Source organism: Lampetra planeri, chromosome 65 (genome assembly GCF_965212315.1).
Source record: "Lampetra planeri chromosome 65, kcLamPlan1.2.h2, whole genome shotgun sequence".
Lineage (NCBI taxonomy): Eukaryota > Metazoa > Chordata > Hyperoartia > Petromyzontiformes > Petromyzontidae > Lampetra > Lampetra planeri.
Window position 1 is genome coordinate 3,545,684 of NC_136171.1, and position 15,488 is coordinate 3,561,171.

A 15,488-nucleotide genomic window follows, 5' to 3' on the forward strand; every position below is an offset into this window, starting at 1 on the left:
GGATAAATAAAGATTCTGATTGTGACATTGAATGTGATGTGTTGTTCAGATGCTAAAATCTTCTTGGTTCTTTCGGTAAAGTCACGTAGAAGGGAAATAATAAAATAATAAAAAAATAAAACATAATGAAATACAATTACTTCCCTTCTACGTGACTTTACCGAAAGAACCAAGAAGATGAATCCCTGCAGTCACGAAAGCTATAAATCAGATGCTAAAATACAATTTTAAAAACATCGATTCGATTCCCACATTTGTAGATTCGACATTGAGCGCAATCGCGTTCAGTATTAAAAAAAACTCGATTCGATTCCGATTCCGTTGTTAACACCGGCGGTGGGCGGTGGGGCTGGGCGTGGGGTGAGCGGAGTGCGAATCGCGGCACCTTCAGAATCGATTCCGCCCATCGTGTAGAGACTGTAGGTCATTTTTAAGAGGAGATCTGCGGCTTGCTCCTCCGCCTCGGCTCTTCGCGCCCTCGGCCAGCAGTCTCGAGTCGAGGCGAGCAGTGGAGAAGAACCCGCGGGGGCGGCGGCGGCAGCTCACGAGTGTTGGGAAGCTGTTGGGGGGGGGGGGAGAGACGCTGTCTCTGAGCCGGTGGGGCGGCTCGCCGCAGCCCCGCGCCTTCTACAATCCGGCGATAGAGAGACGGATGTTACAATAGGTCGCGATTAGACGCGGGGGGGGGGGAGAGAGAGAGACACACACGAGTGGGGCAGCAGCAGCAGGAGTAGTAGTAATATTAACTCGCTCTTCTCATCTCTGGAAGTCGATGTGTGCGGGCTGACGCGTTCTGGCGGCAGGGTCCGTGCCGCGTGGACGAAGAGGGGGCGGTGTGACGAGGTGATAATCCTATTGGCGATTACAATAATAGGGCCGAAGAGCGGCAAGTGGAGCTCTCGGGGCTGCTGCTGTAGCTGCTGCTGTAGCTGCTGCTGCTGTAGCTGCTGCTGCTGTAGCTGGGGGTCAGGATTGGGGGGCGTGGGGGGCTCTCGTGGCCTCACGACATCGGGGCTCTGCTCGTCACTTCAATTAGGATCGAACTTTGGGGTTGTGAGGGCTGCGAGGAGATACGCAAGAGGATTCGTGTTGTAGTCGGGGGAGATAAGCAGAGAGCGTACGAATATCTTTTTTTTAAAGAGGCATCCAAAGTAAGCCGTGTTTCAGTCAGACGAGGATAGGAGATCATTACCGGTAGCTACTCGCCTGGCGAGAGAGGGTAGTGTGGCTGAAATAGATCATCAGAGAGCAGGGGGAGATCCAGAGAAGCAAAGGACGAGGCGGAGGGAGGAGGCAGAGCGTGAAGGACCACCACCACCACCACCCTGCTACAGCTGACGGGGTCTAGCAGGAGGTCTGACATCAGGAGATCTAACAGGTCTAACAGGAGATACATCAGGAGATCTAACAGGTCTAACAGGAGAGATACATCGTACAGGGGACGGGCAGAGGGAGACGGACACAGGGGGGAGGTGGAGACGAGGAGACAGACAGGGAGACAGAGAGGGGGGGGACACACAGGGAGAGAGACACAGGGACAGAGACACAGACAGGGAGACAGAGACACAGACAGGGAGACAGACAGGGAGACAGACACACAGAGAGAGACACACATAGACACACAGGGGGGGTAGTGGGGGGATGTGGCCTCCCCAGCACCACACATCGTGAGGCACAGACCGAGAGACGTGGGGCGAGTCGGGCTGAAGGCGGCGGCGGTGGCAGAACAATAACCAGGCGGAGGAGGGGGGAGATCGCTCGACACATTCACCAGCACCACGACAGCGACGACGTCGAGAAGATAACAACAAGAATCATCATCGTCGTCGTCGTCAGAGCCACACCGAGAGAGGAGGAGGACGAGAAGGAGGACGACGAGGGGCGATGAGTGGACGGCCCCGCACCTCGTCTTTCGCCGAAGGCCCGAACCGGGCCGCGCAGCCATCGCTCTTCGGGAACCTCAAAGTCAGCCGTAAGTTCCACGTGAACGCCATCGGATCGACACTCTCGTCGCGACGTCAGGACGACGTTGGGACGACAACGACAGCCGCAGCACGCGCAGAGCCCCGCGTTCGATTTTATGTTTAGTGTTCACTTCGCTCGGCTCTGGGCGCTGTCGTTGCTGATACAACAGCAGCAGCAGCCGTAGCCGACGATGGTGTTGTGTGTGTTGTGTTGCTGCTGTTGTTGATTGACTCCCCCTTAATCTAAGGGGATAAAGACGGCGGCAAGGTGACGACCGTCGTGGCTACACCGGGCCAGGGGCCCGAGCGGCCCCAGGAGGTCTCCTACACCGACACGAAGGTGATCGGCAATGGCTCCTTCGGGGTCGTGTACCAGGCCAAGCTGTGCGACAGCGGGGAGATGGTGGCCATCAAGAAGGTGCTGCAGGACAAGAGGTTCAAGGTAAAAGACGGCGACATTATCTCTCTCTCTCGCTGGTGCTGGTGGTGGTCGTTGTGTGTGGGTCGTGTTGGGGGGGGGGGGATTGTCGGCTCCGTCGTTGTCGTTTTGCGAGTTTCATGTCGAGCCGAGGAGCGCTGCCGAGGCTCTGCTATAGTAATCGAGCATTGTGTGTGGATGTCTGCTGCTTGTGCTGCTACTGCTGCTGTACTTTGTGGTGCACAGTCTAAAGACGGCGATGGTTTGAGTTGACGATTTGATCCCCATCTTTACTCGCCGCGGTGGGAATCTCGACCGCGATATCCAGTTTATGCATCCCGACAGATGATCTTCATGTGATGACGATCATCGTCAAATCAGTCATCTTTAGCGTAAATCTTTATCGGCCAAGATCAATCACACTTCACGAGCCGCCGCCCGTTGCATCTCGTAACCAACCTGCCGATGTTAACCATAATTCAACTCTTAACACGTGAGCCGATGGTACTCGAAACCAACACCGCTCCCGTCTCCACGGTCCGTAGTTTTTCTCGCTACAAATCAACAGTTGTGTAAAATCGACTTTTTTTTTTATAAATTCGAATTTTAAACGAAATTTTATTCGCAACCGACGACTGCCCCCAAGGAAGCTCGGCGCGAGGAAGCCGCCATTGCAGGGCGGCGTCTTCCTCGCGCTGAGGGGGAGGAGGTGGTGGTGGGGAGAGACCGCGGCCGTTCTCGCTACGCGGGGCGGCCGAGAGAGCCCTCGCGTTGTCATCCGCCGTCGATGAGCGCGGTGTCCGCCGTCGTCGTGAGGGGAGAGGCGGCAACATTCGTGTCGTTGTTCGCCTCTCGGCCCCCTTCACGGCGCGGCCTGGGTCTTCTTGTCGCAGCCTGCGGGGGGGGGGAGGCCGCCATTGTTCGCGAGCGAGCGAGAGGAAACGAAATCAAATCGAGCGAAACGCCGCCCGGCGCGTAGTCCGCGCCTCTCGGAATCCGTCACAAAGTGTTTAAAACGACGTTGGGAGTCGTTTTAAAACAGCGCCCCGCCGCGTAGGAGCCGGTTTGCTCGATCCACTCGTAGGCCCCCACGGTCTTTGCTTGCGCCTACGGTGCTCGCCTGAGCGGCTTGGCCGGGGCGGGCGGTGTCCCGGTCGGCAGTGGGAGGCCAGGCGAGGCCGAGGCTCCTACCCCGCCCATGGGGGCCCAAGCCCCGCCATGTTAAAAATCTCAGAGAGAGAGGGGGGGGGGAGGTGGGGAGGAGTGGGGGGTGGGGGGGGGCCCCCTCCCAAGTGGAGACGGAGCGAGACGGAGCGTCGCGTGATTTGGCGACGCGCACCGTGAACGTCGACCGCGATGGGAGGGACGCCGTGGGGTAGTGGGGGCGTTGGAGACGGAACACCTCATCCAGCAGTGGATTTGATCATAGATGCTGCTGCTGCTGAAACAAAGCAAGACGATTATGTAAAGGATCATGAAATTGCGGAAGGGTTAAGGAACCCGACCATTTGCGATGTGGTGCGTGTGCGGTTCTGGCTATGCTTAAGAACTGGGACGGAGGCGGAAAAAAAACCCCGTGAAAGAAGGGGTCATGTGGCACGTCCCCGTGGGAGATGGAGCGATGCTGTCGGATGGGAGTGCGGCACGGGGCTCGGTGGATTGATGTCATCCTCTGTGTCGTGAGAGATGGCGACTGCTCTGGAGTGAGCTTTTCATTCGGCACTGCATTGTGCCATTGCTGACGATCATTAATGCCGAGATCTGCCGTGGAAGGGCTGGAAGCCTGACACGTGACACAAGTCCAGCTGAGACTCAATAACTACATCGTGATCGTCAGCATCGTCAGCCATGGTAATGAGCGGTGCATCGTAATAATCAGCCGTGCTCCGTTCACTGCTGGATGAAGTCCTCCCGCAAGTTGTCGCTGTTTCTCACGAGCCCGCGATGTAATCGGCCATGCGCCCACCGCTAATTTCGGCGCAAAATTTCCTTCCGTGGACGACCTCTCTGACGCCTTCCATTGCTTGGCTGCCACTCCATCATTCTCGACCACCGTCCATCTCTTCTTGCGTCTCTACGCTCCGTCAAGTGACAGCCACCGTAGCTGGGCAAGGTTTGAGAGCCCATTGTCGGGAACGTCACCAAAGAGTGATGGGGAAATGAAATTGGCTCGTGTACAGAAGGTGCCAGGTGGAATTGCTACATCGCAGAATCGTGACAGATGCTGATGGCTTGATGGGCCAGGGATGACTCAATCCTGCGGTGGATTGAACGTGACCGACAATTGATAGTCTATGGAATACATCAGTCCCATATTGCATCCCCTTTATACATTATGCAGCATTGGATTGATCACGACTGATTTTGATTGATGATGGTAATTTGTGGAATTATCGGTGCCTTGCATTACAAGCGGTCGCTGAATCTCTGCTGTATAATTCCATGCCATCCATGACTTGTGGGTCCACCCTTCTGTGGTTGCCCATGATGAGCCTTTCTCTGAACCAGGCACACTCCTACGAAGCACTGGCAGAAAGCACATCAGCAGGGTGTACATTTCCGCACCCTCGCAAACGCATTTGGTCAAATTACCCCCCCGCAAGCTGCTTGGCAGGGGAGGCTATCATCCAGCAGTGGGCTCTACGTGTTTGCTGTCCATACAAATACGAAGATCCCCTCCCCCCTACAGCAATAAAGACTGTTGAGGCTAGTCGTGTCAGCGAGTACACATAATTACTGGCATGGCACACGAGGGGCTGGTGTGGCTAGCACTATGCCAGGCCACATTTCTCCCCCAGTGCTGAACTTCACACACCAGAGTGGAGTGATGCTGTCGAACCCAGAGTGGAGTGATGCTGTCGAACCCAGAGTGGAGTGATGCTGTCGAACCCAGAGTGGAGTGATGCTGTCGAACCCAGAGTGGAGTGATGCTGTCGAACCCAGAGTGGAGTGATGCTGTCGAACCCAGAGTGGAGTGATGCTGTAGAAGCCACAGAGGAATGATTCTGTAAAATCCACGGTGGATTGAACATGGCTGACGAATCGCACAATTCTGTAGAATACAGAGTGGAGTGGATCTTTAGAATGCACAGCGGAGTGGATGTGTAGAATTTATGTAGAAGTGATGCTGACTGACTGGTGGGCAAAAATAAGAAGGGACTGGTAGCCCACAGAGGGAACCCGCCAGAGAGTACATTCCCCGTGGAGTTGGAGCGATGAAATCCAGTCGTGTGCAGAAGTCCGACGGATTGTTACATTGCCACACCACGAGAGATGGTAACGGCTTGGGCAGGTCCAGCTGATGGTAATGTGGCTGATGGTAATGGGAATACCTTTATCTGACGAGCAGGTTCGAGTCCGTTCACAGTGATGCTGTGCTCCCACGGGTGACTGCGATCCCTGCTGGCTAGTTCCAGGATATTCCTAGAAAGTCCCAGCCGCGGGATTCGGGTACTCGGCCACTCCCATTCTATCGCTCCTCCTTTCCCTCCACAGCCGGAAGGAATTCAAAGTGATTTCCTACTTCAACAAGCATTGAGGCACGAGTACTCATCTCCTCTTTACAGTCCTGAGCAATTGGTGGAAATTCCACATTCCTACTGTGTTGGTGAGCATATAATAGGATAACCACTGTTGACTTACCCACGAAGGTACTCATTTTGTCGACCCTTGAGGGATGATGGGCTGAGTTATTACCCCCATTTTACTTGGGCATGACACGCAAGTGGGTGAGCTTGTGCTAAGGTAAGCAGTAGTAACGTATTCATTGTCATCGATCCTGGACGATCCGCTGTTGGATGAAGACCTCAGGCCGTCACCATTACTCATGGCCCTGTGATGTGACGATCAGTGGAGCACCTGGGCAGAGCTGACTTCATCTCTCCATCTCCTCGGTGGTCTTCCAGGTGATGGGCTGAGTCAATACCCCCCAGTGGCGATATGGTAACTACCTCGCCTGGTACGCAGGGCGTCGTTGGTTCGATCCTTACCCTGACGCCTGTATATTTGGAGTTGGCATGGTTTTCCCGTGGTTGCGTGGATTTTTGTCCGGGTCCTCTGGTTTTTTCCCTCCACATTTATAATGCACATCATGCGTTTAGACTTTAGAGTGTCCGGCTGCTATATGTTTGCACGTGAGGAGCCACTTCATTGACCTATAATTTGTGGCCAGGTTTGCTTCTGAAAAAGAGTAATATAGCTCACTGGGGCCTTACCTGGCTAAATAAAACTAGTAAAAATCGTGGTCCGTTCCTTGGCTGCTTCCACTTATTATTCTGGAGCATCGGCCATCGCCGTCCCTTCTAGCCGAGACATGTCCTGCCGAAGCCCAATTTTCTTAACACGGAAAATTAAGTCTCTATCCTGCGTGTGTTCTCTAATCAACGTGTTCCTTTTTGTCTCCTGACGAGAGCTGATTTTAAATGGAAGGCTGTTCAATGACATGCAATTTTGTTCCATGTGCATCAGAGTACAAATGCATATTGCCGAGTTAAATACTTAAGCTTGGACACATGGCACTGACAATTTGAGGCGTGGGTTTTCTTCATATGGTTCGTAAATGAGAATAAAAATGTTCTTCTCATTGTGTCACTGCTGTACGATGTCCTCCCTGCACTGTTAAGTCATTTGGGTTGCTTGACCATACTTCGCCACGCTGGTCACTGGGGCGTGTTGAAGGGGTCGGTGGGGAGGGAATTCCGATATCGCCACCGCAAAGCTGGTCGGGTGGGGAGGCTGTAGGCGAGCGAGTGGCTCACAATCACGAGCTTGCGGGTTCCACACCATAGTTGGTTGACTTGGCCCATCATCCTTCTAGGGGTAGACAACACGATTACTACAAAGTGGGGAAGATCAACAGTGGCTGTGCAATGGATAGACTCGTTACCGCCATAGGAATGTGGAATGTCCACCTCTCGGGGTTGGAAACTGAAGGATGAGCGCCGCTTATTTTAGAGCACGCAATCACTTTGAACTTTTTTGACTGCGACCGGTCATCGCTGGGATTGGAAATAGGACACTGGATTCATAGCGCATCACGCTAACCGCAGCGCCACTGCTCTCCCACCCCTAACGATGTAAACTTTGGTGGTAAATTATTTGTTAATGCCCCAGTTGTGGTGTTTAGGGCCCGTCACGATGACACCAGATGAGTGGCAGTTTGTGAGCAGGTCTGGGTAGACGATCTTGCAAAACGTAGCATCCGCTGTGGTGAAGAAGTAAAAAGCAACGTGCAAAGCCATTCTCAATCCACTGCCGGATGAAACGGGAGGTTTTGACCATACTTCACCTCTTTGGTTATCATTCGGGTTGGCGAATCGATGACGTGGAAGGGAAGTGGGGGAGGTCTGACGATCGGCTCTGATATGGCTTGCCATGAGCCCTCGGCCGGGACGTCGACCTCTCCTCGTGCGCTCGGTGTTCCGCGCGTTGCCCACCAGGGTTGCTTGGCGTTGACAGATAAGAGCGGTTGGCAAACAGCGGCGGGCTCTGTCCCAGTTGCAGTACAGCAACGTGGTGTGAATGCTTTGTGTGTGGAGCGGGGGGGGTGTCTATTAACACACACAGCTTGTCGAGACACAAGGGTGCCGCTCTTATCAGAGATGCTCATTCCATTGCTAGTCTTAAGTCTAAAGACATCTACATTTAAACTTGTTAATTACTAATGGTTATGTTTTGTTGTATACATTTTCATATATAGTATCATTGCGTCCCTGTATTTTATAATTCGACTACGTATGTTCGGGGCGGGGGGGGTGTTATACATGAGAGGTGCTTTATGTAAGGTTTGTCATTGTATATAAAAACTTTCATATCCTTTTCCCCACATTTAATCCCGATTTGTGTCACGTCGGCAGAGAACCTGGTGGAAACCCAAGCAAAACCACGGTGGAGAACACACAAACCTCACGCACACAGGAAGGTGCCCCAGTCGGGGATTTAACCCGTGGGCCCTTCTCACCCACCGTGAGGTGCCGCCCACCTTCCTGCCGCCCTCGGAGCTGGGATTTCCCCATTCTGAAACAAGCCGATCGTGTTAATGTAACGGTTTGGGGAGGGGGGGCGGTTACTGTTACTGTGCGTATATTGCGCGAGTGGTCCTGTGACCGTAACGGTGTAAAGGAAATGACTTCCTCAAAAAAAGAGCCGCTGTTATCTTGCAGTCGCATACCTGGAGGGTCACGGAGCCGTCGGGGCCCTGATTAAGCTTGGGTTGGTGAATTGGGGGACCCTGATTAAGCTTGGGTTGGTGAATTGGGGGGCCCTGATTAAGCTTGGGTTGGTGAATTGGGAGGCCCTGATTAAGCTTGGGTTGGTGAATTGGGGGTCGTGAGCTGTGCACCGAACGACTTGCACAATTCCAGAAATTGTGCGAGTTTAGACTTGTCGACCCAGCTTCCGATTCCGTACGGTGGGGGGTGGGCTGGGGATTGTGTAATTTTCACGCGAGTGCTTTAGGGCTGGTGGTGGTGGTGGTGGGCGAGGCTCTGGCGAAGGTGCTGTGTTTCACAGGCGGATATATTCCGCCGGTAGGGGGCGATCTCGTCATGTTTAATCCCAATTGAGTAATTTGCGGTGTGATTTTGCTAATTTTGGAAATTTGAACCCCGACACAGGAACACAAATACTGGATAATTTCTCATTAATTTAAGGGGGTCCTTTAACGTCCACTCTGAAGCAGACGGGGCCTAGTATTTTTTTATGGCTGAAACACACTGCAGTTATACCCAGGTTGGTCTACCGGATTCAAACCACGAGCTTCTGCAGCGAGCGGCGGGAGCGCTTCCCACCGGGCCACGTCGTGACCTCGGCGGTAGTTCTGTGACGTCGTCTTCCAGGACCATCTCCGAAACGGGGTGGTGCACTGCTGTCTGTGAGGGTTTTCAGAATGGAAACTTCTTCGTGTGATGACGTGATGCTGATCGCACAGTTGGAATGTAGTTGGGTGGTGGGGGTGGCAGTGCAAAAAAAAATCTCGAAATGTTGACAAAAAGTCTTTTCATGCCAGTTGCTATTGACGGAACTGCATGCATGCAGACAATCTAGGAGATGTTTCAGTTGGGCTATGGCTCCGAATCCCGTATTGACCCATCCAGCACAGAGACCCTGTGTGTGTGTATTTTAGAGTTCCTTAGTCTGGAATACACCAATATCCAGATCACGAGGAATGCACCCAGTCTCATCCGATCTCCGAAGCTAAGCAGGTTTGGCCCTGGAGAGCGCTTGGATGGGCTGCTGCTGCGTTGCCAGTGGTGCACAAATAACGAAGCGATTCAACACGCCCGTCGAGGACACAACAGCGTGTGTGGCCCCTTACTAGGGAAGGTACATGTAGTCGCTGACGTTTTGGGCAACGGCCCTTCTACGTGGCACACGCACAACAGGTTGTTGTAGGCTGCGGGGGCGGGCAGTGGATGAAAATAAATGTTTAATTCTATTGTACTTCTGTGTTCCCAACACAATGCCCCCTCCGTGCCTTCGTCGAGCGGCGTGGTGAGGAATGGTCAAATAACCGCCCCTGCAAAACGTGCACCGTGTGGGCGAAGGCCCTCATCCAGCAGTGGATTGACAGACGGGGCTGCACGTGTATATTCGGGCTTTACAGCACCACTGTACCGTTTAGGTCACGTGGAAATCTTGACTTGAAGCTTTCGTGACTGCCGGAATTCTTATTATTTGGGTCTTTCGATAAAGTCACATTGATAGGTTCAAAGAAAATAACAAGTTTTTTGTAATTTGTTTTGTTATTTTTTTTGAACCTATCTACGTGACTTTACCTAAAGACCCAAATAAACAAGGCCATGTGGGTTTGACAGGCATCGTCAAGGACAGCGGCGCTATTTAATAAATAAACAGATGCTCACCTTGTGGCGATGTACAGGAAGGACGTTACCGTTGTGCGAGGCAAAGCCCGTCTTTGAGGGTGCCTGGTGGTTACCGCGCGTCTGCGATCCGGCGCTTTGAAGGCAAGGGTTAGTGGATCACGTAAAGATTTGTGAGACTCCAAAAAAACCGCTATGCGCTGCATTGAAGGTGGCTCGGAGAAGGGACTACAGCAAGTGAGCTAATCAACCCATCCCTGTGGGCAATTTGAGCGCTATTCCCTTGTAATTAATGTGTGCGGTTTTTCTCCGGGTCCACTATTATTCTTTCGCACCACACAAATCGCTGAACTGAAATTCCCAACGTAGCAGAGGCCCGAGTACACAGTGACTTAACGACATCACACCAATGTTTATACGTTCGATTTAAGGTAAGATTTTACCGTAACTCCGAGTAAGACGGTTATGATATTGGACATTTCTGAAGGTGAGACATCTTACGATTGGTCCTTCTATGATCGTCTGTCCAGCATAACTAAAAAATAATAATACTCAGCTGATAAGTGTCAACACCGGTCCGGAACTTTGCTTACTCTGAATCTTTGCTGCTGAAATTATCCACTCCCAGAGGGCCATGTGGCTGATGTTTTGTGCAAGAAATACTTGATGTGTGAGTGGAAGGCTTTAATTTGTTTGCGTTTGAGAAGCCGATATGCGAAGGAGGCGTATCCGGTACCTGCTCGTCTCATCTCATTGCTGTCGCCATGAAGCCACCCCACCTCCTGCCCCCCCTCCACCACCACTGCTTAGCGCACTCCTCCCCCCCCACTCGGGGGAATTGGTGGGGCCTGATGAAGGGGGCGGGGCCTGACGAAGGGGGCGGTTCCTATAAAGGAAAGGCGCAGAGGCCTCGTCATTTAGAATGATGGAAGCATTGCATCAAGGGCAGCGGCGCCGGCAGCAGCAGCAGCGTGGATTTAGTGTCGCAAACGTGGCCATAGGCTACTTGTTTATTTAGCTTTTATAGTCTCCTCAATTATGCTAAGTGGATGAGACTCAACGACGGACGTTTCGGATCGTAGCCTGGCGGTCGAGACTCAACGATGGAGTCTCAGCCAGAGGAAGCGACGTTCGTACAGTTGCCACCTCCGGCGGTGGCGGTAGCAAGCAATTGCAGGGCTGCACCTTTGCCCTACGTTGAACAAAACTCGACGCACTTGGCAACCACACTGGCCTCAAAATAAATAATACATAATAATTTACATTTGTACGGCGATGCGTCACCGTGTATGGAAAGCAGGGAAATGAGACGGAGCCAGCAGCGTAAACGGCCAGGCAGGGCAAGATTTAAGTAGCTCTCAGGGTTCTGATTGTCTTATCAGATGCAACGCGTTCCATAGGCTGGTGACGTTTCGAGCAGTGGCCCTAATTCATGGTTTTGTGTGCTATGAAGAAAGGGCCGTAGCCCCAAACATCACCTGTTTTTTCTATATTTATATTTTTTCACTTGAAGGCCACGCACACTGGCTTGTTGACGACTGTCAGTTGTGTAGTGCTAAATGTGCTTGCGCACCACCGCCAATGCAGCCTCGCCGACGTAATTTGTCTTCGTGCGACGCTGAGACGTGCTGCAAGCGCCGTGCCCGTCGCCTTCGTACGCTTGTGAATTTTGCGGAAGATAAAATCTTTAAAAAAATGTCTTCCTCGGAGATGAATTCTGGGCTGATAAGCCATGCCTTCTATAAATAGCTGTCAATGTGTACAGTCTCTGTCCCTTATGATATTAATGTGCAGGTAGTGCTTTGCCCGAGTGCAGATGCCGCGGTTTCTTCACCAAGACCTCTAATCACAATAATTTCAACTTGAAATGCTCCGCACAGTTCTTCACTCACTGTGTCCCGGTTAAAATAATTCACAGCCCTTTGTCATCGCACTGCTGGATGAGGGCCTCCCTCTGCGCCATCTGAGTCTCGCGGGTTATTTGACTTTGCTTCGTTGCTGATTGTAGGCGGCGATCGGGGGGAAAAACGAGGAAGCATTCACGAAAAATACAACAAGCGTATTTGTGGTTAGTCTGACGAATGCACCGCGACTTACGGCGTTGTAGGCGCCCGCTGCGCTGTTACCATAACATCACCGTGGCCATCGCCACCACCCTGCCATGATCACGCACGTTCGCCGTCTTCGCCATTGTGGCCGGAAATGTCGTTCAACACCTCCGTTACCGTCATCAACAGCGGCGTCATCGTTACATCTCTCGTCGTCGTCGTCGGCCGCGATCAATACAGCTCAGTGATAAAGGCATCCCCAGTTCGTCGGTATCACGATTCTGAAATGTAAAAAAAAAATCCATCTAGCGTTCCCCACATGGGCCGGTTTCATCGCTCCATCTCCTTGGTGACGTCCTTTCGGACGCGTCCCATTTCTCGTGCGCGACCCATTGCTCGTCTGCGACACCGTCATTACGCTTTGCCCATCGATCATCCTTTCTTGCCATGACTTGTCCTGCCCAAGCTCACTGCTGTTGGTAAATTGAGCAGCATCTCTTGAGAGTCGTCCGTTGTAGGAGCGTGTAGCGGTGGCTGCAATTCATTTTTATTCGGTGCTTCTCGGCCGTATTCACTCCACGGCAAAGATTTCCACTGCTCACTTAACAGCAGGAAGGCACGACTCCCATCATGCATTGGGTGCGTGTCATGTGGACAACACATCGCACGTACATTGCGCTCAGCATTGTCTAGATCACTAGCTCAAGAGATTTAACAACACGCAAAGGTGTTCTGCTCGCTCGCAAACAGCAGCGTGGAGGGTGCAACTCCCGTCCACTGGCCTCGCACGCATGTCCCCGTGACCGCCACATTGCGCGGACGAGGCTGGGAGCGTTTGTACCCGCAACGTGGTTGTCTCTTGCATGCACGGAAGGGGTGATGAGTGTTTGTCCTGCTGCTGTTTGTCAGCGGGCGCACCTTTGAGTGTTGTTCAGTCTGGCTGTTATGCGTTGGGTGAGAGCTTGGGTTATATGGTGGGTAGTGTCATTGCTGCTGAAGCGGCATTAAAGTAATTTATGGAGGTGGGCGAGCCGCTCTGGGGGGGGGGGTTTATATGGTTGTGCCAGAGACGCTGACTCGGTACTGCTGGGATACTGGGTGTAAGTCCAGTTCCAGCCACCCAGCCGTGAATATTGTGCTTCTGTATGAGCAGGGAGCAGCCTTGGTGTCGTGGTTAGCACGCTGCACTTGTAACATGAAGTCACGGGCCCTTGGAAATTAAGTCGTGGGCCATGTGAAATGAAGCCTTGAATGTATGTTGAACGTCTTGCACCGTACGTAGCCAACCGTGCTAATCGGAGGTGCGGGGGAAGGACAACAAACTAAACACATAAAGCAGTTGTAAAAGAAATACATTTTCAATCTAAAATGAGTTTTCAACGTATAGGGCCGTATGTAATGAAGGCTCGGTCCGTGTGAAATGAAGTCATGGGTCACGTGAAATGAGGTCGTAAGCCGTGTCGGGCCCGTGTGCCGTAGGTCTCCCACGGCGGCGTGCCGACTCTCTCCCTCGGGTAAGCCGATACGTTCACACCGTCAAAGTGTGGCTCGCTTGATAAGGCGCTTGGATACTGAAACTCAACACGCAGGGCGGCTGCTGCTGCTGTCTACGAAGAAACACAATAGGACGCCTGACAAAGCCGCCCTCACTCACACGCTTCAGGCCGTTGTTAAATAATTAGCGCATGCAGACCGTTATTAAATAATTGGCGTGCACACCGTGCGGTTCGCAATGGCCAGGACCCAGCCGAGGAGCCGAGAGCATCTCCCGGACGGACAAACTCAAAAGTATTCGGCGAGGCGCATTCTATTTAAATTCCTTAATTAGAACTCGTTCTCAACTGTGACGGCTAGAGTACATTTTATACAAAACGGCGGTGAGCACCACTTAATTTTGCGTGTGCGTTTGACTTGAGTGCGTTGTTCACTGTATAAACGCAATGCTGTATAATTTCTAGATTTTTAAAAAATGTTTGTGTGCAACGCGTCATTGCGTGTTTGCTTGGTGTGTGTGTGTCAATCGACACCCTGGACCCTTGCAAACGAGATTTTCCATCTCAAAGGATTTTCCAGGTGAAATAGCGAATAAAAAAATACGTGGCATAAATAATGCAACTTAGATGTCGCTTGGGGGGGGTTGGATCTCGGAGTCTCTCGGAGACTCGCAATGGCCGTGTCGGAGACTACGAGCCTGGGTTCAAGCTCCGGGGCCCATGTTTCCTCCCTCTCCAGGGGCTTGAGTTTTTCCGTCGGCTCCTTTTTTCAAATCTCCATCCGTTGGATAACGTCCCCGCGGAAGCGGACGTCCCGGAGCTGCTCCTCGAGATGGCTGCTGCGCACGTGCCGCCCCCCCCCCCCCCCCCCGGGCCACTGGCAGTAGGGGACCGGCACCGTCCCACTCGCTCTGCCTTACTAGGGGGGAGTGTTTCTGTGACGTAATCGTCATGTGGGGGGGGAATAAAACCCCCCTCCCCACGGTCCCAGCGCGCATCGGTGCCGAACCGTCGGTGATGTTAACACCACCGCCCCCAAGTACTAAATCATTTTAGGCCAAGTCATCCTGGGGGTGACCTCAGCTGGGCTCGTATACCTAAAAGGATTCTATTCAGGAAGAGAATACCACTTAGCACGCACGCACATCGCGTGCACGCACATCATGGTCATCGCACGCACATCACACGTACTTGACACAACACACACTTGGCACTTCACACACGCACTTCACACACGCACTTCACACACGCACTTCACACACGTACTTCACAAGCACTTCACACACACACCTCACACGCACATCACAAACACATCACACACGCTTGACATCACAGATTACACGCACATCGCATGCGCAAAATAAAGGCAAAGATCCCCCATATAGCCCGTAACAGACTTGACAAGAGCTGTTGGTGAGCACTGGCAGTATTGGCTTGAGAAACAAGTTTATACCAAGGTACAAGGCCTCTTTAAATGCTGGCACACAGTGCTCATGTTTACACACCGCATCACCTCGCTTAAAGCGGAGTGGACCCAGGGGAGGCCCAGGACAGGTTGAAATATGTGCCACTTTTATTAGTCGTGAGCGGGAGTTGAATTTGGGTCGCCGAGTTGGTAGCGGTGTACTAACCGCGGCACCACCGTTCCCCGCACATGACACACGCGTCACACACATCGCACAGGCACACGCAAACTTGGCACACCGTTGACCGAGCAACAGGTTTTGTGCATCCTATAAACACAG

General features: G+C 52.5%; 1 protein-coding gene across 2 annotated transcripts in view; it reads left to right on the plus strand.

Moving 5' to 3' along the window:
* Nucleotides 1-384: 384 nt before the first annotated feature.
* LOC144737207 (glycogen synthase kinase-3 beta-like) overlaps nucleotides 385-15,488 on the plus strand; it is a 39,429-nt gene continuing 24,325 nt past the window's right edge. The window contains exons 1-2 of one of the 2 annotated variants that reach the window (XM_078619931.1): nucleotides 385-1,972; nucleotides 2,213-2,406. In XM_078619931.1, the coding sequence (XP_078476057.1) occupies nucleotides 1,885-1,972; nucleotides 2,213-2,406 (282 nt within the window). In that variant the 5' untranslated portion in view covers nucleotides 385-1,884. The remainder of the gene's footprint in view (nucleotides 1,973-2,212; nucleotides 2,407-15,488) is intronic. The other variant, XM_078619932.1, reaches the window with a different exon arrangement.